Source organism: Capricornis sumatraensis, chromosome X, assembly GCF_032405125.1.
Source record: "Capricornis sumatraensis isolate serow.1 chromosome X, serow.2, whole genome shotgun sequence".
NCBI lineage: Eukaryota > Metazoa > Chordata > Mammalia > Artiodactyla > Bovidae > Capricornis > Capricornis sumatraensis.
In genome coordinates this window covers 62,579,539-62,600,097 of record NC_091092.1, presented here as the reverse complement: position 1 = coordinate 62,600,097, position 20,559 = coordinate 62,579,539, and the positions used below count along the sequence as shown (strand labels likewise).

At 58.8% G+C, this 20,559-nt stretch overlaps 1 protein-coding gene across 16 annotated transcripts in view; it reads right to left on the bottom strand.

The window, feature by feature from the left end:
• The window catches only part of ATP2B3 (ATPase plasma membrane Ca2+ transporting 3), a 40,328-nt gene extending 20,696 nt beyond the window's left edge, over window positions 1-19,632 (bottom strand). For 3 of the 16 annotated variants that reach the window (XM_068962724.1, XM_068962725.1, XM_068962729.1), the window contains exons 1-14: window positions 19,425-19,632; window positions 15,848-16,045; window positions 15,417-15,674; window positions 15,086-15,211; window positions 14,814-14,959; window positions 12,025-12,061; window positions 10,770-10,934; window positions 10,244-10,458; window positions 9,511-9,753; window positions 8,945-9,186; window positions 6,420-6,654; window positions 1,624-1,803; window positions 1,420-1,507; window positions 635-741 (exon numbers count right to left, since the gene is read on the bottom strand). In XM_068962724.1, the coding sequence (XP_068818825.1) occupies window positions 635-741; window positions 1,420-1,507; window positions 1,624-1,803; window positions 6,420-6,654; window positions 8,945-9,186; window positions 9,511-9,753; window positions 10,244-10,458; window positions 10,770-10,934; window positions 12,025-12,061; window positions 14,814-14,959; window positions 15,086-15,211; window positions 15,417-15,674; window positions 15,848-16,045; window positions 19,425-19,632 (2,448 nt within the window). Of the gene's footprint in view, window positions 1-634; window positions 742-1,419; window positions 1,508-1,623; window positions 1,804-6,419; window positions 6,655-8,944; window positions 9,187-9,510; window positions 9,754-10,243; window positions 10,459-10,769; window positions 10,935-12,024; window positions 12,067-14,813; window positions 14,960-15,085; window positions 15,212-15,416; window positions 15,675-15,847; window positions 16,046-19,424 lie in introns of all 16 variants that reach the window. The other 13 variants (XM_068962723.1, XM_068962726.1, XM_068962731.1 and 10 more) reach the window with 9 other exon arrangements.
• Between the last annotated feature and the right edge of the window lie 927 nt (window positions 19,633-20,559).

The window sequence follows — 20,559 nt, the reverse complement described above, 5'->3', positions numbered from 1 at the left end:
TCCCAGAGAGAGAACACGGCTTCCCAGCCCACACAGGTCACCATGGTGCTGCCCAGCTGGGTTCCTTCAGTGCCCGGAGCTGGGGCTGGGCCCCCTCTGGATATGGCCCTGGGAAGGACTGCTCTGTGCCCCCGGTGCCTGCACTCTGAGGGCCGTGCCCCTCCTTTGAGGTGGGCTGGGAGAGGCCTCACTTGCTTTCTGCCTTTGGCAGCTGAGCACAGCCTGTTTTGTGCCAAGGCCACCCTGCTCAGCTGTTTTTACAGAAAGAACCAGCTTTATTTCAGCCATGAGAGAGATGCACAGAGGAAAAGCTCATGTGGGGACTAGGCTCATCACACGTGGGGCTGAGGTTCACTCAGACTGGACCTGGAGATGGTGAGGCAAGTTTTCAGCAGACAAGTCCCAATGACCCCCTAGCAATGCAGCCAGTCCCTCATCACCTTGGGTACCATCACACCAAATACCTTGGCACAAATCACTGGCAGAGGAGGTCAGGACGTGAGAGAAAGAAATGTCTGGCACTTGTAAACTTGCCTCAATGCTAGCTCCCACATTCTTGCCCAAAGCTTACGCATCCTCTGTCACAGGGCCCCATCTGCCATGGTGACCCAGACTGGCATAGCAGGCAGCTTACCATGGCGAAGCCCACATCCGCCTTCTTGAGGGCTGGCCCATCATTGGTTCCGTCTCCTGTCACGGCCACCACCTGCCGTTGCTCACCCGTGTGGCTGTCGATGATCCCTGGAACATAGATCAGTGCAGGGCACGGCTCCTGCCATCTGCGGCCCCAGGTGACCAGCCCAGGGGCTGTGGGAGGCCAGATGGCTCTGGAAAGCCTTTGAGATTGCCACCAAGCCTACTGCCTCCAACTCTCCATACACTCCATCACCTTTGGGACCAAGTCTTGCGTCTTGATTGGCAGCCGCATCCTGCTTCTCCCACCCTGGTCCTCACCCAGTGAGACAATACAGGGCGGTGGGATTTGGTACAAGGCAGGGGCCTGGCACTGGGTGACTTGGAAAAATGTCTCCTTCTCCCAGGCCCCAGTTTGCCCATCTGCTCTGATGAGAGGCTGGCCCCTGCTGGCATCTTCCATTGATACTGTGAGTGCAGGGGGGTGGAGGGGCAAGCTCAGCCCTTGGAGGGAGTCTCCATTATTATCCCCATTTTCCCAATGAGGAAACTGAGGTTTGGGAAGGACAAGTGACTTCCTCTGGGACAAAATCTCCAGGAGCCATGTATCCAGAGCTGAGTAGCCTGCTTCTTAGGCAGGGCCAGACACCCAATTGGAAGCTCAGCATTGGGCATCTGGGAGCAGACGACCCACAATCGAGGTGACAGCCACACCGCCCCCTCCCCCCTGCGTCATGCCACCTGGGCCGGAGGAAGGTGGGGCCATGAGCGAGGCCACTCCATTACCTTTAACCAGAGTATGTTTGTCGGTGGGAGATGATCGCGCCAGGACCCTCAGCTTAGGCCACACCTTGTCCAGACGCTCCTGCTCTATCTGGGAGGGGAAAGCACATAGATGCTGCAGAGTCTTGGAGGGGCTGAACCAAGGGGCAGGGTGTAGAAAGTGCCAGAACCCTGGACCCGCTGGGCCACTGATGGGCAGAGAACTACCTCGCCTTTCTCATTTCGGATCCGCCGGTTGAACTCTTTCCCCTCCAGGCACAGGAAGTCCTCCCCAGGCTGGATGATGCCGCACTTGGCTGCAATGGCGCGGGCTGTGTTGATGTTGTCCCCCGTTACCATGCGGACTGTGATGCCGGCCCGCTGACATTTGCGGATAGCTTCAGGGACCTGCAAGGGATAAGATGGGTGGGTGCAGCTGTCCAGGCCAGACGCACCAGTGTCTGAGCTCTACCCTTTCCTCCGTCCAGATCTGAGGTGCCCCTTGTCTCACCATGGGGCCTGGAGGTGGTGGGGGAAGTGGCCTGACCCACAGGGAGCAGTGTCCCCCCCCCATCCCCTACCAGGTGCCTCCTTCCCTGTGCCAGTCCCAGGGAGCAGCAACAACTCAGACCTAGGCCCTGACCCCAGGAGCAAGGCTGAGAGAAGCCACGGGAACGCTGTTGAGCGGCACTACTGGGGCCGTGTCCAGCAAGGTGACTGTAGAAATCACCCAGTTTCCACCAGGGAAATGGAGACCCACAGTAGCTGAGCTAGGTCCAGCCCCATTAGCAGGCTAGCTGGTGGGATACCATGTCTGTGAGGTCCGGAAGGATGAGAAAAGAACTTCTGGTCCCAGTTGCCCCATCGGTCAGATGGCAGGAGCCATCATGGGCCTCCCCTCCCAGGCCTTGATTCACTTGTCTCTGCATCTCTTATTTTATTTTTAAAATAATATAAAACCTAAGACTTTAACAGTTTCCCTGGTGGCTCAGATGGTAAAGAATCTGCCTGCAATGTAGGAGACCTGGGTTTGATCCCTGGGTTGGGAAGGTCCCCTGGAGAAGGGAAAGGCTACCCACTCCAGTATTCTGGCCTGGAGAATTCCATGGACTGTATAGTCCATGGGGTCATAAAGAGTTGGACATGACTGAGTGACTGTCACTTTCACACATATATATTCACACACAAACATACACACACATACACACACAGATGGGCTTCCAGGTGGCTCAGTGGTAAAGAATCTGCCTGTCAGTGCAGGAGATGTAAGAGACACAGGTTTGATCCCTGAGTCAGGAAGATCCCCTGGAGGAGGAAATGGCAACCCACTCCAGTATTCTTGCCTGGAGAATCCTATGGGCAGAGGAGCCTGGGGGGCTACAGCTAATGAGGGTCACAGAGTCAGTCACTCCTGAGTGACTAACACAAGACTAACTTTGGTAAAGAATCTTTCTGCAAGGCAGGAGATGCGGCTTTGATCCCTGGGTGGGGAAGATCCCCTGGAGAAGGAAATGGTCACCCACTCCAGTATGCTTGCCTGGAGAATCCCATCGACAGAGGACCCTGGTGGGTTAGTCTAGAGGGTCTCAAAGAGTCAGAGACAGCTGAGTAATGAACACTTTCACTTTCAAGACTTTTAGAGCCATAGGGTTGACATGATTAGGTGTTCTCAGGGGGAAATGGGCCATCGCTGTGGTTCCTCACATCTCCATTTTCTTAACGTAAGAGTAGATTCCAGAAAAGACAGAACAAGAGATCCCTCTGGTGCTGAGGGGGAAATGGGCTGTAGGGAGTGGAGACTAACTGAGAGGTGGTGCTCTTGTCCCAGAGAGTGGAGACACTCCTGTTTTTTCGATGAGGATGGGCTGGTGAGCCCTGAGATGGCAGTGTGGAGGGGAGCCAGGGTGACAGTGCCTGAGGGCTGGGAGGGGACAGGAGGCTCAGAGCTCAGGGAACTGGATTAGGAGGTGAGACCTAGGCCTGTGACATGTCCAGATGGGGCCCTGGCGCGGGGTGCAGCCTGAGGAGACCCAGCTGCCTGCTGTGTCTGCTGGCCCCAGCGCAACCTTCTGTGAGCTCCTAGTGGGCACCACTGGAAGCCCGGGGGACAACGTGAACCTAGGGACGATGTGAGCCTGGGGACAGAGAGTTAGAGAGCCCACCATGTCCTGGGTGTGGCCTGGCAACCAGGCCTGGGCACCGGGGACAGAGGGGTGATGGGGACACACATGTGTAGTGGCCAGGGGAGCATGGGCCAAGGGTGGGGGGCAGGGCATCCATTGAGACCCCAGGGCAGGTGGCCAGTAGGCTGGGCCAGGCGGGCTGTGGGGGAGCCCTGGCCTGGGACGTTGGGGCCCACTGGGGGCCCCCAAAGCCAGGGGGTAGTGGCTGTGATTTCTGCTGTGGAGAAAGTAGGGAGAGGATGGGTACCCAGGGCTGGGACAGAGTGACCTTACACATTCTGCCAAGTTACCTAGAAGCCCCAGCCCCGGGACGGGGCATTGCATCCCGCCCCTTCCGTAATGTGTGTGTCTCCTCACTTAGCCTCAATCGAGGACCCTTTCTGCTTTTTGGGGATCCTTGGGAGTTGCCTGGAGACATCCTCCCTTCCAGCAGGTTCCCTCCTGGCTCTGAAGCGTCTGGTTGCTGGCTCTTTGCTGTCACCCAGTGGTCATGACGCGCCTGAGCACGCTGATCTTTGATCTAGCCTCTGCTTGTCTCCGAGTGGCTGCGGCCCCGCTGGCTCCCTCTCTGGTCTGAAAGGCCCTTGGCCTCCCAGGCAGGTAGCAGGAAGCTCCCCTCCATCTGTACATGCCCTCTCCCTCATCGGGTGACTGTCCTTCCTCACCTGCATCCCTGCTGTCCCAATGGACACAGCCCTGGTCCACTGATGCCTGGTGGCTCCATGTTTGCATGAGCCCCTGCACCCCTCTGGCATAAATACAGCATGCCTACAGGGGCCAAGTGATCCCCCAGGGGCAGAGACATGCCACTGACAGGCCATCTTTGGGTTGCAGCTGTCCCAGGCCCACAGACATCCTGGCAAGTCTAACAGTGCCATCGGTCTTCCTGCCTGCCATTGGGACCCAGGGTGTCCTCCTTGGCCACTGTCTGCTGGCTGGTCCCCATGGTAGGGGGGGCGTCCTGCCTGGCTTCCCTGTCCTGGCTGTGTTGGTGCCACCTGCTGCCCAGTCTCTCATGCAGCCATTCTCCAGCCAGAGGCAAGACATCTTGCCCCTAGAGCCCCTTTACCAAGGCAATTTCTGGTTCTAAAACAAACACCCCATTACTTTGCCTTGAGGGTGCTCTCCCTCTCTGATTCAGCCCACTGGGGCAGCCACTGAGGCTGAGCCTTCGTGGTGACCTTTTTGGAAATTTTATCCAGGTTTTTTCTAAGATGAAGGCTTTTTTTTTTTTTTTTAATGTATCTCTGAGAAGAGCACTAACAGGGAAAGGTTTAGGCCTTGCCCCACCCACATGCTTGCCTTCTGGACTGTTCCATCTAGCCCTCACCCTGGTCCCCAGTCTCAAGCCACTGTGGACCTGCCTCTGCAATTCTGTCTTAGGATGTATGCATACATCTCAGGCCTCCAACCTTGTATCGATGACCAGAGCTTCAGTTTGCAATGAATATTTATGGGGGAAATGAGGGGAAACTGGAAGGGCTCCTTGGCCCAGGGGGCTGAGGTGGAAGGGCCAGACGGCCTGGTTATGATGCTGTGGACATGGCCTTGGCCATGGCCCTGGGAATCTGGGAACCTCATCTTCCTCTGTCTGTGATAGCTGGGTGGAAAAGTGTAGAGCTGTTGTCGTCAACACTGGGGACAGCAGTGGCAAATGGCTCTGTTCAGAGGGGGAGGCCGTCGGTCTAGGCAAGGGCCACATGGCCTTAGGACTTGGCTCGCCGTGTGGACACAGCCCTCCTCTTTGCCTCAAAGTTTCTCCTTGGTCTGGTGAGGGGAAAGGCTTGCTCCCTGGGTCCCCCAGGGTGGCCCTGCAACCCTCAATGGCACCCTTTCATCCTGCTCTCCTGGGCAGCTCCTCCCACTGCCCACCTTCTCTGGGCCCACTCCAAGGCCAGCCTAGTAGGCTCTCTTCCTCCAAGATGGGGTTTCCCATCTTGAAGGACACACACCTCTCCCCATTGCTCTTCCTCTCTAGGCCCTGATTAGCTTCTGCCCTGTTGGTGTGTTTCAAGAAAGCTCCGAGTGAAGTCATCTCCAAGCACTGGCTCCCTGTGCCATCCCACGGGACCTGCTTAGCTCAGGGTGGGGCGGGCCACCTGCCCTCTCGCTCCAGCCAACACGTTTCCCATTGTTTCACCTCCCTGCCTGGCCCTTTCCTTTGCAGGCTCCTCCCACCGTCTGCTTGGCTACCCTCATGACCCTAAGTCATGCAAAGTCATTTCCGGACAATGTCCCTCTGGCCAGGACCTTTGCTCTGAGCTTTCCATTGGGATGTCCGGAACCCCACTCAGCCCCAATCAAAGCCTCAGCTGAGAACTGTCCTCCTATCTACCAGCACTCCTCAAGTACCATGTACCCAGTTCTCTGAACCAGAGCCCAGTCAGCTGTCCCTGGCTCGTCCCTCCCCTCCTCATCATCCTTTCTGGTCCATCACTTCTGCTAGCCTTGGCTGCCATCAGGGTTCTACCTGCTGCCCTCTCTCCCGTGGCAGAGGCAGAACCTGAGCCAGGCGTGGATGCCAAGCCAGAGGGGACCTTCCAGAGGGCAGCACAGAGCCTCCCGAAGGGCGCCAGGGCCAGAGAACAAGGGGGCTCCAGTGTGCCTGGGAGGTCTGACCTGGGCCATGGCAGCCACGCCCCCGATGCTCTGCCATCGTCCACCCTTCTCACCTGGTCCAACTCTGGCCGGCTGCCGTGTGTTCTATCTAGAAAGCCTGGCAGGGAGGTCGTGATGGCCAGGAGGGCAGGAGGAAGGGGCAGTCCCCTCCTTGCATTTGTGTCCCAAGGCCGAGGCCCCGTGCAGACAAGAACGGTTGCCTTAGCCATCCTGACAAGCTACCTCGGGCCGCACAGGGTCCTCGATGCCCACGACAGCTATGCAGGTGAGGTCGCCCACCACCTCGTTCTCATTGTCCCAGTCAGGCTCCTGGGCGGCGGTGAAGTCCCGGTAGGCGATGCAAATGGTGCGGAGCCCATCGCAGGCCATCGGCTCAATGATCTTCTTCACCATGTCGTCCCGGTCCCGAGGGCGAAAGCTGCGGAGTTCCCCATTGCTGTTCAAGATGTTGGTGCACCTGGGGCGGATGGAGCAGGAGGAGCTGGTGTAAGGCAGGGTAGAGGGTTTCTCTGAGGGAGGTGGTGCTCCGCTGCTGCTGCGGCTTAGAAGAACCCCCACCTTGTTCTCACCAGAACCTTAGAATGTGACCTTATTTGGAAAGAGGCTTGTTGCCAAGTTAAGATGAGGTCATCCTGGATGAGTGTGGGCCTTCAGTCCAATGCCTGCTGTCCTTATAAAGAGGAGCAAACACATAGAGACACAGACACAGGGACAAGGCTGTGTGATGACGGAGGCAGAGACCGGAGAGATGCAACTACAAGCCAAGGAAGACCAAGGAGACACGCCAGGGAGCATCCCATCCTGGAGGTCTTCTGGGGAGGGTGACCCCGCCCACACCTTGACTGAGGACTTCCGGTTCTGGCACCAGGTTGATGGTACTCTGTTTTCCCGGGAGCCAGGAGCTCAGACACTTGTGCAGCACATCTTTGCACACTCGATGGGACCTGGTGGGGGTGTGTGTGTGTTGCGTTTGCCCTGTTGAGCTTTGGGGCAAGAGGGGGGATGTTAGCAAAAACCCAAGGCCCCAGAAGGGCTGGGATGGGGAGGGCTGACGGGATTTGGGCACAGAAAAGGAAGGAGCAAAGGAAACCTGCCCGGGGGCCGGCATGGCCATTGGACAAGTGGAGGCCCTGAGAAGACTGGTGAGGAAGGAAAAAATGTTGATTGTGGAGGTTCTGTTCAGGTCTTTGCCTGTCCTGAAGGCTCCGGAAGGAGGCGGGGCGGGGGGAGGGGTGAGCAGTGAGGTACAATTAGGTCAAGTCTTAGAAGGCGGCTCCTCTGGAGAAGGCAGCTGAGGAGCCAGGTGGGCGGGGGAGGGTGCTTCAGGGCTGCAGAGGTCAAGGCCAAGGGAAGGTGTGAATGCTGAGGGGTGGGGGGGGGCAGGGCACTGGGCAGGGCACCACCTCAGTCTTCCTAACAGCTCTGTTGAGATCTAATTCACACAGCACATGATTCACCCGTGCAATGGGTCCTAGTATGTTCATAGCTGTGCTGCTATTACCACTATCACCTTGAGAACATCACTAACCTCTGAAAGGAACCCGGCAGAAGCAACAAAAAAGGAGAGATAGATTAGACTTCCCAATTGAAAGACATTTGTGCATCCAAGGACAAATCAAGATAAGGAACAAGAAATCTATCAAGGGAGTGAAAAGACAGCAGCCCACAGAATGGGAGGAAATGCTTTGAAATCAGATATATGTTAAGAATCTAATATTCAGAGCATACAGAGAACTCTCACCGCTCAACAATAAAATGACAAAGAATTCAGATCCAAGATGGGTAAGGGCTAGAGTAGACATTCCTCCAAAGGAGCTAAACAAATGACCAACAAGCTCATGAAAAGGCACCAAATATCCCTAGTCATCAGCAAAACGCAGGTCAAAACTGCTGTGTGATCCCGATGGCTATAGCAACAGCAGCAACAATAATCAGGTAATAACTCGGTGAGGATGAGAAGCTAGAACCCTTAGGCACTGCTAATGGGAAGCTAAAGTGGGACAGCTGCTGAGGAAAACCGTTTGGCATTCATCAAAAGATGAAACACAGAGTTACCAGTTTTGCTCCCAGGAATATACCCAAGAGAGCTGAAAATACGTGTTCAAGCAGAAACTCTACGCAAGCCTTCAAAGTGGCATGACTCACAGTAGCGAAAAGGTGGAAACAACTCAACGGTCTGCCAATGGGACAACTGGATAAGTAGAAGGTGGTCTGTCCATGCAATGGAATGTTATTCCGTTGCAGAAAGGGATGAAGCACTGATAAGGGCTGCAATTCAGATGAACCTTGCAAACCACGCTCCGTGAAAGAAGCCAGATGCAAAATGACACATCCTGTATGATCCCTTCATATGAAATGTCCATAATAGGTAAATTCACAAACAGAGAAACAGCTGTTGTTGGTTATTTGTTTGGTTGTTTAGTCACCAAGTCGTATCCGACTCTTGTGACCCCATGGACTGTAGCCCACCAGGCTCCTCTGTCCATGGGATTTTCCAGGCAAGAATACTGGAGTAGATTGCCATTTCCTTCTCCAAGGGATCTTCCTGACCCAGGAATTAAACCTGAGTCTCCTCCAAGAACTGGGGGGATGGGGATAGGCATGGGGTTTCCTTTGGGGTTATCAACTTGTCTGGGACTGAATTCACTTTAAAGTGATTAAAAGGGCCAGTTTCAGGCTACTGTCTATTGCAATAGGAAAACCAGAAACGCCATAGCCTTTGGCTAGCCCCAGTTCCATCCACTCACTTTTTCAGCAGGATCTCTGAGGCGCCCTTGCTGAAGAGGCGGAAGCCGCCGTCAGGTGTGCGGATGACCGTGCTCATGGACTTGCGGACCGAGTTGAAGGTGTACACTTTATAAAGCTTATCTTCAGGAATCTGTTCCCGCACCGGCTGGAAGTCCTGCTTGAGGTCCAGGACGAAGCCAAGCAGAGCGCACTCTGTCTTGTTGCCCACTTGGCGTGGGAGGGCGCCTTCCTTCTCTGGAGGCTGTGAGGTGAGGAGAACCAACATGGCCCTGGGGGCCCCAAGTCCACCCACCTTACTGTCCTTGGACCCCAGGCCAGCCTTGGCCTCCAGCATGGACTAGATGGGCAGCTTTCCCGCCATTCACTGGGCTGTGAAGGGCTTCCAGAACCTGCAGGCCCTGCCCAGGGTCCACAGATGAGGAGGGAGCCCAGCACCCCAGAAATGATTGTGGCCCTGCTCAAAAAAGTCCTTAAGGGAGCCTAGCCAGCCCCTGGTGACAGCCCACCCTGCAGCCACACCTTGCCGCCCCTGCCTGGGCCCGCCCACCACTGGCTCCCAGCTCACTAGTATTTTGGTGGTGTAGGCACTGTTGATGGAGATGGCGTGGACCAGGAGGTCGAGGATCTTGGGGGTCAGGGCACTGGGGGCCGGAACCTCTTTGTAGTGGGTGTCCCCAAGGTAGGACTGCACCACGGTCATGCGGTTGGTGGTGAGCGTGCCCGTCTTGTCAGAGCAGATGGCCGTAGCATTGCCCATGGTCTCGCAGGCATCCAGGTGGCGGACCAGGTTGTTGTCCCTCATCATTTTCTGTAAAGGGCACAGATGGAGGCTTGGGTAGCCAGCTGTCCTGGGGGAGGGGATTGGCCCAGGGGGTGAGGGAGTAAGAAACACAGCTCAGATGGGCCAGGATGATGCCCCTGCCCGGTGCCCCTCTCAGGCAGGCCCTTTGGGTTCCCCACCCACCACAATCTTTGCCTTCCCCCACTGTGTCCTAGGGGTCGTCCTTCATCTTCTCCCCCATCTCAACTCCCTGCCGCCCTGGGACCTTGCCCTCATCTGGCAGATGCTGGCTCGTCGTGCCCCCATGTCCAGGAGGCCAGGTTGGAGAAGGATGTCCAAACCCAGCTCTGCATCCCTGCTCGCCAACCACCCCCCACCCCGCCATTCTGCCCCTGAGCAATCCCAAACTTTATCTGGTCCTCGCTTGTTCAAGCTGCTTAAGGGCTTTGTGCCTCGAGTCCTGGTTCTGTATCCTGGTACCACGGGATTCGAATCCATGGTATGTTGATTTTATTACCTTGACGGAGTAAGCTAAGGAGATGGTGACAGCGAGAGGCAGGCCCTCTGGGACAGCTACAACCAGTACGGTGACACCAATGATGAAGAACTTGACGAAGTACTGCACGTAGACAGGCGTGCACTCTGCCAGCCACACCCGGCCGTCTATGACGAAGGTCTCGATCACAAAGTAGAGGACCAGGATGATAACAGTGATGGCGGACATCACCAGCCCTGCCACAGGCAGTAGAGGCAGGAAGGGAGAGCAAGGGATGAGAGAGGCAGGAAGGGAGAGAAGAGATAAGGGATGCTGCAGCCTGTCCCTGGACTCTTGGAGGGTCACAGTCCATCCTCACCAGAAGAGGCAGAAGTGGGCCCTGAAGGCCGTCATGTGTCCCTGGCCGGTCCCCTGGCTGATTGGCCCATGGTCCCCATCACTTTTCCTTTGCTCACTTGTTCTCCTTGGCCCAACCTCAAGCCCAGGAGCCCAGCGCCCTCCCTGCCCACCAGGTGGCCCCCTGGGCTACCCCGTCGACGGCCCCCACCTGCTTTCCCAATCTGCACGGCCAGTTTGGTGAGCTTTCCCTGAAGGACTGACTTCTCCTTCTTGGGCACGTTGGCTTTCTTCTTCTCCCGCTCCTCCATCTCCCCGCCCTCTGCGCTCTTCAGGGGCTGCATTTCCATGGCAACAGCCCCATCCTGCTTCTTGGCTGTACAAAGGAGAAGCCCGAAGCCAAGGTTAGGACCTGCCTGCTGGGGTGATGGCTACAGGGGGGCTTTCACATGGCAAGCAATGGCACACCAGCCCTCCTCTCTCCTCAGCCCAGGCCCTCCTGAAGTAGGCGCTGTCCAGGGCAGGACCGAGATGCTCCTCTCGGGGCCTCGCAGGGGAAGAGAAGACAGACAGAAGCACTGCTAACTGGGGAATGCACACAGCGTGGTCAGTCCTGTGACACCCCAAACCTCAATACCTGAGAGTGGAGACCTGGGGTCCATAGAATGTTCCAGAACCCAGAGCTGACTCTGGCACACTGGCATCTAAGCCATGTCCCCACTGCCCTCAGGGAGGCCCAAGAATCCCCGCACTGTCCTCCCCTGCTCTTGGCTCAGGCCTTTCTTTGCTCCTCTCTACTAGCTGTCTGTCTCCCTCCTCTCTGGAACTAGCAGTCCCATCACAGCACCCCTGCTGCCCTAACTTAGTGGTGCTGTGTTCCTCACCACCCTTTATGGTCCCTCCACCACCCGGAGGGTGCACCCAATGCTACCACTCATCCTCATCTCCACTGAACGAGCTCTCAGTGACTCTGCACATCAGCCAATCCCTGTGGCCCCATCTCCTAGCCCTTTAGCTGCAGCCTCAGTGACACTCAACATCCCACCTAGCTGGACCACTCTAGTCTCTGCCCCCAATGCAGTCTGCCACTCTCTGTCCCAGCCTGGGCCCTGGCCATCAGACTAACCTCCAGTCCCAAGTGCCCGCCCAACCACCAGCAGCCTCTGAACTCTTTGTCTTCCTCATCCAAGAGGGCAGCAGGCCTCAAAGCCTCAGCAGAAAGGCCACTGAGCCGGGAACCCATTGACCCCACAAGGTCTTGGGTGAGTCCCCCTTCCAGAGCATCAGATCCCTCACCAGGATGTGGGCTCATGGGCCATCTTTGTGCACTCCTGGCGGGGTCTGCTGACTGGCTGCCCGCCCCACTCACCTGGCCTCCAGGTCCTGCCCCTGCAGCAGAGGCAGGCAGCCCCCCCACCCCACTTGGCACCCTCTGCCACCCATCCTGAGTGCAGAGCGCCCATTACCTTTGGTCTGGCTACTCTCCATCGCCCCATCCTGCTGCTTGCCTACAACGGAGAGGAACGACAGACACGGAGACTTGAGAACACCACGTGGCCCTGGTAACACACACGCACATGGGACAGCGGGGCACAGGACACTGCAGCCAGTGTGTGCGGGAGGAGGGGCGGGCGGTGAACCCACGGGCCAGAACCAGCACAAGGGGCTTGCCTAGATCGGCGGTCCCCAACCTTCCTAGCCCCAGAGACTGCTTTCATGGAAGACAACGGCTCATGTCCTGCTCTGCAGCCCAGGTCCTACATGGAGCGGTATCTATCCAGGGCTTGGAGGGTTGCAGTTCCCTGGCCTAGATGGTTCCTAAGCCCAGTGGCCTAGAGATCAGCTTTCTACACAGCATGGTCATGGAGGGAGAGGAGTTGGCCAGGGTCAGGACACCCACAGCACTGGAGGGAGCATCAGGGCTGGACTCCAGGTGGATCTGTGTGGGGATCCTTTGCTGATGTGCTTTGCCACCATAAAGCCTGAAGCTGGCTGCTAGGAATGGTGGCAGTGACTGGCTTCCCCGTGTCAACGTAAATGGTGCCAGCCGTGCCTCTGGTTTGCAAGGTTGGCAAGGACTGTCCCACTGGGAGGGCTCAGAAGAGCCAGCAGGTGAGGGGCTTCAGGCTTGGGGGTTCGGGTTCTGTACCCCAGCTTCTCTTGCTTCACCTACACCCAAGAGAGCTCTCCAGAAACCACACATGGACAGCCCTATGTCCAAACACCACTGATCCCAGGCAGGAAGGGCTCTCGTGGGCTGGCTCATCAGACCCCACAGAATAGCTCATAGGTCACTGGAGATCCTGGGATGCAGACTGGAGGAAACGTAGCTCCCAGGTGGTGGGGTGTGGTCTGGGGGGGTTCCAGGCAATCAGGAGAGGCTCCTTCCCCACCCTCATGGGGGGTTGGTTGGGCCCCATGGGTGCATTCAGAGGCAAAGGGGTGGGTGACAATCCGGCACAAGGAAAGGGTATTGCCCTGTGATTGGGGGAGCCTTTTGGAGGGGGGAGGGAGGTTTGAGATGAGCACAGCCAGAAGATGATGGCTGGACCTGGCCTGCAGAGGGGGCAGGAGCCAAGGTAGGGGAGGAAGAGGAAAGACAAGTCAGCCCAAAGAGGACCACGAGAAGTCAGGCCAGAAGGCAAGAAACAGCCTTTGGTGGTCAGGGAGTGCTCAGCCTGCAGGCAGGATGGATCGCAGCGGAGGTGGGGAGAGAGTGAGACCCCACCTTCCAGTCTCCAGTGTGCAGTAGTGGGTGCAACGCCCTTCCCAGAGCCTGGCCAGGTCGGCTTCCCCTCGGGGCTCCCTTCCTCTAGGAAGCCAGGTGCTAGAGATACCTCCTACCTGACATAGCAAGTGGGGGACAGGACCCGGGGCTGCGGGGACCCAGGGGGCTGGAGGTCAGAGATAAGGGGCCTAGGACCGAGGCCTTCAGGCCTCTGACATTGAAGGGACCTAGCAGGAGGGGAGGAGCCCGGGAAGGAACATGGAGGGGGGCGACCTGCCAAGCAGCCATCAGGATGTCACTGGAGGGTCACCGGGGACTCCAGTCCAGCCTAGGGGAGGTCCGGGGCCTGCCTACCCACCCACTGGCCGTCCTGGGGGCACCAGGGTACTGACTGTTCAGAGACACTGGGCTGAGCCCTACAGGGAGGGGAGTCCACAAAGGGAACCCAGGCCCAGGATGCCAGGACCTGGGGCCCTGAGAAGCCTCTAGGCAACAGCAGCTCACCCATCTCCAAGGAACACAGTGGCCCAGGAAGGGGGACATGAGGAAGTCTTTCCTTATGTTGACCCATCCCCATGTTCCTGGGCTGGCAGACTGATCCCACCTGCGCTCAAGGCCCAGTGGCCTTGATTGACTGGGGTGGAGCTGGTGACTGGTGACTCGCTGCCTATGTCCACAGGACCCTGGCTGCAGGCATCTGGCACATGGTCCCTTCGTACTAGTGTGTGTCTTTGTACTTCTAGTGGATGCAGGGGGCTTCACTCAGAGGTGGGGTGCACATGGAGCAAACGCCATTCCTCACCTGCTTTGTCACAGGAGTGGCCTAAGGGGAGATCCAGGTCAGTGCAAGGTGAATTGTGAGCAGATGTTGTGAGGACTGCAGGGGGCACCTGCCATGTCTGGGACTCAGGTGAAGTAGCTGGGTAGCCATGTGCCAGTTTGGATACAGAGCTGGGATCTCTGAAGACATCTGTCCCTTGACAGTGCTTTCCCTTGGGGTGAGGGCCCCAGCCCCCTCTCAGCTTCCTCTGCCATGATGGCCTTTAGGGTGCCCAGGCCCTCCTACTTGGGAGCCCTCCACCTTGGAGGGCCTAGCTGTCATGGTGGCCTGGGGCCCTCAGCACTTCACCATGCAGGCTGAACACCTCCCCCTGCGGGCTGAACACCTCCCCCAAGGATGGCCCCGAAGTGCTCTCCCAAGCCAGGGTGGCTGGTCTCTGCCCTCCAACTCCCTTCCTACTCAAGCAGGGCCCTCCCCACACCTTGGCACACCTGTGCCTGGGCACATATGCCCCAAAGCCTTCAGGGCACAGCCTTCCAAAGGAAATTATCTTGCACAAGACTGGGGGTCCCAGCCTGCTGGCTCTGGGGCAAAGACCTCAGAAGAGGGGCCTCCAAAAGGAATTCCAGGAGAGAGGGTATGGGCTCCCACCCGCCGAGGGCTGGTTCTCATCAGTGCCAGAGCAGGGACGGGTTGAGCGAGGGACCACCAGAAGGCAGGCTCAGAAGAGAAAGCAGGCTTCATACAACGGTTAGTGCTGCCTTACCTTTCTTATCCTTCTTCTCTTCCTCCTCTCCACCAGCTCCAAGCAAGGTAAAGATGATGCCCGTCTGGGAGTTCACACCCACGGCCGTCACCACCATTCTTCCAGAACCTTCCATGACATGAGTGCCTGGCACAGCAACACAAAGGCTGAGACAGACATCTGTACCGCGGGCTGGGAGGCACGCTCAGCACCTCCAGGTCTTGTCCCCCTAGGCCTCCCAGGACCAGGAGCCCTGCTTCCCCCGGGGCTCACCTGACAGCAGCATGGGGTCCTTGTCTGTCGACTTGCGCACATGGTCCGACTCGCCTGTCAGGGAGCTCTCATCGATCTTGAGGTCGTTGCCCTGGATGAGCACGCCATCAGCAGGCAGCAGGTCTCCTAAGGCCGGCCAGGCAGACAGAACCACAGACTGTCCGAGCGTCTGAGCAGCCTTCCTCCCCACTGCCTCCCACCACTCCCAGAGGATGTCCCCTTGGGCCTGGGTAGCCACCCATCCCCAGTCCGGTCATCTAGCTGCCAGGGAACCGGGCTCACAGAAGCACCCAGCTGGGTGTGCTGGAGGTGCTGCCCTGGGCGCACTCACCATACTTGACCTGGGCGATGTCCCCTACCACGAGCGTGGCCACGGGCACCTGGAGGAGCTGCCCATTCCGGATGACGGTGAACTTCTGCTCCTGCTCAATGCGACTCTGCAGGCCTCGGAACTGCTTCTCTTTGCTCCAGTCGTTGAAGGCCGTGACCAGGACCACGCAGATGACAGACAGCAGGATGGCGGCCCCCTCGATCCAGCCCGCCTCGGCTTCCCCTTCGTCTTCGGCCCCAGCCGACACGTTCCCACAGGCTGTGCCCGCCCGAGGACAGAAGGGAAGGATGGAGGCGGCAGATGAATTCCTTCACTGGCTCCTTCCTGCTGCCGGTACCTCCTAGGACCCTCCCCTCCTCCCGCCCCTCGGTGGTGCAGCCCTCGGCCCGCAGTGCGCCTCCACGCCCCGCCCCTCCGAGTCCGCCCCTCACCTTCGCTCTCCTCCCCGGGCGGTGCATAGAATGAAAGGCCCAGGGACACGATGGCGGCCACCTCCAGGATGATGAGGGTCACATCCTGCAGGGCCTCCCACACCAGCTGTAGGAAGGTCTTGGGCTGCTTGGGGGGGATGAAGTTCTGCCCGTAGATCTGCCTGCGCTTCTCCAGGTCGTTGGCGTTGTCAGCCAGGCCTGCGCAGTGCGGGGATGCAGAGCAGAGGCACAGAAGGAGATGATGGCAAAGGCCAGCCCCGCACCTCCCGCTCCCTTTTCCACATCCGCCCGTTTCCCCCTCTAGACTGAAAGCTCCCAGGAAGCGGAACCGCGCTGGCCCAGCGCCTGGAGCCCTTCTGCAAAGCCTGGGGGGCACATAGGGGGCGCAGGCAGCGTCTCCAGCCGCCTGGATGGCCAGGTGTGCGAGCACGTGACAGTGCAGAGATCCCAGCATGAGGAAGGGCTGGACCACCCTCCCATACGCCTGGGTGGGGCCAGGAGCTAACAACCCCCTCTGCATCCTCGCAAGCTGCTGTGTGTGGGGTGGCAGGGAGGGAATGCAGGGTGCAAAATCCACACCCACAAAGGGGCTGGCCCCAGGCACTCATTTCAGAATCTGTGGCCTGACTTCTCATTCTTGGGACAACCCACTTCCTACCCAGGTCAGCACCAGGGCCTCTGGGTCTCTGCTTTCACAGGGTGAGTCTCCTCAGGCTCATTCCTGAAGGCAGCGAAAGCTTCCACATGGGACTGGCATCCAGGCCACCGCCTCCCAAGGCCAGACATCCGCTTGGCCATCTTCCCCAGGGGCAGACACAGTGCCCTGGTCCCACCTCGGCCCTTGGGCTTTGGCTTCCTTCTAGGCCCTTCCACAGGACCCCTCCACCCCAAAGCTTTCTGGCTTTTTGGTGCCCCCAATTGCCTGACCCCACACTGACACCTCATGGACTCCGTGGCTTGCAGTTGCCAGCCCTGAGGAGCTACAATTACCAAGGCCTCCAGTGAGGACGGGCGGTGGTCGGGGTGGAGCAACCGGAAGGGCTGGGGTCCCAGCCCGTGGGGTGCTCCTTGTCGGCTTGGAAACGCACGCAAGACATGGTCCCAGATGACTTGAGAAGATGAACGTGCTGAGGGTGGTATAGAGGATCCGAAAGAAGGAGGGTGGGCATGTGCTGGGTAGGGAAAGTTTGTTTCTGGGGAGGGGACGATGGCGCCTCGGGGTGGAAGGACCAACAAGAATGCGCCCTCCGAGCTAGGCTGCGGCCACACACTGTCTCCCTCACCAGCAGCAGCCACAGCTATCTCTGTCCCTCTCGGCTGGCCTCACTGTGCTGGGCCTGGCCACGGGTCAAGGTTTCGGAGGCTGTGGTCTTCCACTGGGAGAAACTGAGAACCTCAGCTCCAAAGGGCCCAGCGACCCAGCTGAGGGCTTGTGTCCCACTCCCCTGACCTACAGAAGATATGAAAAGGGGGCTTACTACTCAGAAGGTTCTTGAACTCTGAATCTCCCAGACACCCAGGGTCTCCACTACCCCCACTCTGGGAAAGGGTGCTGACTTGGAGCCACCAAGAACCACAGAGGCCCAACCCACTGTCTAGAGAGCCCCTGGGCCCCTGTCATGCCTCAAGAATCTGCATGCTGCCTGCCCAACCCCATTTGCCCAGCCAAGCCCTCAGGGCCCCTTTCCCAGGAGTTTCCTCTCTCCCTCCCTTGGCCTGTCCGTTGGCCTTGGTTTGCCCTTGATGCTGCCGCAATGCCTCTCTCTCCCTTGCCCTAGAGCAGCCCAAGGCCTTGGCCTTCCTGTTGGCACCAGGGGTCTGGAGAAGTGCTCGCGAGGGCAACCCAAGACAGCCAGCAGCAGCCGCTCTGGTTCCGAGCACACACTGGTCCAGCCCCAGTCTAGGCTGCAGGGGCAGCGGCCGGCGGTTGGCATGGACACAGATGGGCACCCTGCCCAGACCAGAGGCCAGATGCCATCAGAATTGGATTAGGACCACATCGTGCAGCTCTCCACTCATCTGCCCCTCCTTCCCATGAGTGTCAGTGGAGGCCAGGAAGGGGAAGGGCCGCTCACCCTAGCCTGGCATAGGCTCGCAGCTTCTGGAATTTTTTTGGATGCACTTACTGCCGAGAGGAAACCCAAAGTCCCCTCCTCCAATATAGCATGCACCTGCTTGGCCTGCTGCCTTCCCCCCACCTTGCCAGGGGGTGTGTGGGGGCCCTGAGGCTCAGCTATGCTGCACCCCACCTCCCCGCCCATCCTGGAGCTCAGGTCACTGTGTCTGAATGACAGTGGGAGCATCTAGGTGGGCCAGGAACAGAGCCTTATTCTGGATGCAGAGCGGGCCGGCTGGCTCCCTCTGCCATGGCCGGGCCACCCACCTGGGCACCTGCTCTTCTCTAGGCCTGCCCCTCCACCGGGTGAGTGCCAGAGCCACTGTGGCAGAATCGGGCATGTTCCCAGGGGCCTTGACATTTTAAATATTTAACAAGGCCTGACAGGCAGAGGAAGGAGCTGCCAGCTGAAGCCCATCTGCTTCCTTTTATCTGGGAGAGGCCAGAGCCCTGGTGGCTAAATGGCCCTCTACCTCGGGCCTCCCTCCACCCAGCCCCAAGTTGGGGGTGGGGGGACGGGCCAGGAGGAGGGGAGGATAGAGATCCTCTGGCCCCGAGCCAAGCCATCTGCCCCTGATCGATCACACACCTGCACCAGGCTGGGGCCCTTGAGAGCACAAAGCAGGAGGGACCCAGGAGGGCCCTCGGTGCTCCTGATCTGGCCAGGTGGGTGTGCTCTCACCCAGCCTCAGGTCCACCTTCTCTGCGGGGAGCAGGGGCGCATTTCTACCCCCTGTTGCAGCCCTGGTGTCACCTGCACACAGATGGAGCCAGGGAGCAGGAGACAAGGGTGGAAGCCAGGGCACTGGTGGACAAAGGTGTGCCAGCTGAGACAGGGCCGATAGGATCCATCTGTGCTGGTCAGGGACCATCCTGGCACCGGCCTGGGGTAGCCCCAGTAGCCCTGCCAGGGAGGTGGCAGCTAGGCCAGAAATGCTCCAGTTGGTGAAATCCGGGGCCAAGCCTGGGTCCCCCCCAGGGGGTCCTGGCCTCCCAACAGACCCATAAGGCCTCCACGCCCAGAACCTTCTGGAGGACACAGAAGGGGGACAGCATGTGGGGAACACTTGGTCAAGGGCCGCCCTGCTCATCTCTTGCTGAGGTTTCAGTTTAGGGCCCATACCACCAGCATGTGCCATTCGGTGCCAGCTTCCTCCCTTACTTGGCTTGGGTACTTCAGTGCTATTTCATCTAGAGAAGAGATGCAAGTGGGAACCACTGGTGATGGAGGCAGGGAGCAGGGGGGCAGGATGCCCCATGCAGAGCATCTCCCACTCTAGGGGAAAATGGATGCCCAGGGAGGGCATAAGGGCACAATCGTGGTCATGGTTTAGTGAAGAGTGCCTCTGGGAAGCGGCTGCAAGCCCTGTCTGCCCTGGGGCTACAGAGCCTCTTCAGGGAGGAGTGTGGGGAGGTAATGGCTCTGCACCGCTGGCATACCCGCCCTGCTGGCAGACTTACCCTCGGTGGGTGAGGTCTTCAGCCTCCTGCAAAGCCCGCCCACGTCCCCGTAGGCCTCCTGGACTTTCTGCAGTGCCTCGGCCCCCCGGAGCTCCATGAGGGAGCGCAGCTCGGCCAGCGTGCACCCGAAGCCGCCTGCATGTGGGGCCTCCCGCTGCTGCTGGGGTTTGGGGTGGAACTCGATGGAACTGTTGGCCACGTCGCCCATCCTGCCTGTGGCACGGGGGCGGGGGTGTTCTCGCAGGTGCAGCCTCCGCCGGGGGCAGGCGGCCCCCCGAGGTCCCAGCACTGGGGTGAGGTGTAGCCGGGGGGGGGGGGGGTCAAGTGCAGACACCTGGGGAGGAGGTGAGAAGCATAATTGAGATGAAACCAAGGTTCCCTCTCTGGAATGTTCTCTGCAAATGTGCACTCAGGTTGAGCCACGACTCACTGGGTGCAAAATTCCGCCCACCCCCACCCCCCCCACCCCCCCCCACCCCCCCCAGGCCGGGCCAGGCCCTCATGCCTACCAGGCCTGCCTGCCAGGTTACCCCTCAGTCCTGCCCACCACAAGAACACAAGCTGGCAGGGCTTGCCACTGGGGGCAGGAGGCAGAATGAGAGCCTCCCAGTGGGGACCTACAACTGCTAGCACTAGGCAACCTGGGACATGGGGGCTCTTGCTGCCCCCCAAGTTCACCTGGGCCCCCACACTGGAGCAGGCATGACATGTTGGGATGGAACGAACAGTGGGTGGTCCTGCCCCGGCATAGACGCTCCATCACACTCCCTCGCTTGCCTGATTTAAGACTTGTCCCTGGAGGCAGTGGTCTTCGGGCGGGGCCCCTGCAGCTCAAGGTTTCAGGCCCGTGGGGGTCCAGGGAACAGGGCAAGCCATGGACAGAGGCAGCTGGGCACTAGGTCAGGGCTTAGTGCACAGGGTGTTTCTGCTACCCTGGGGGCACCTGGGATCCAGGGCTAGGAAGGGAGAGGGTGGGGTGGGCAGGGGAAAAGGAGGGGAGAGGGCCAGAGGGAAGGGGAAAGAGGCAGGGAGGGAGGGAGTGGAAGGGGAGGGTGGAGGAGAAAGCAGAAAACAGCCACAGGTCACGGGTGACTTCTCTGTCACCCTGCCCCACAACACAGTGCCACCCTGTCCC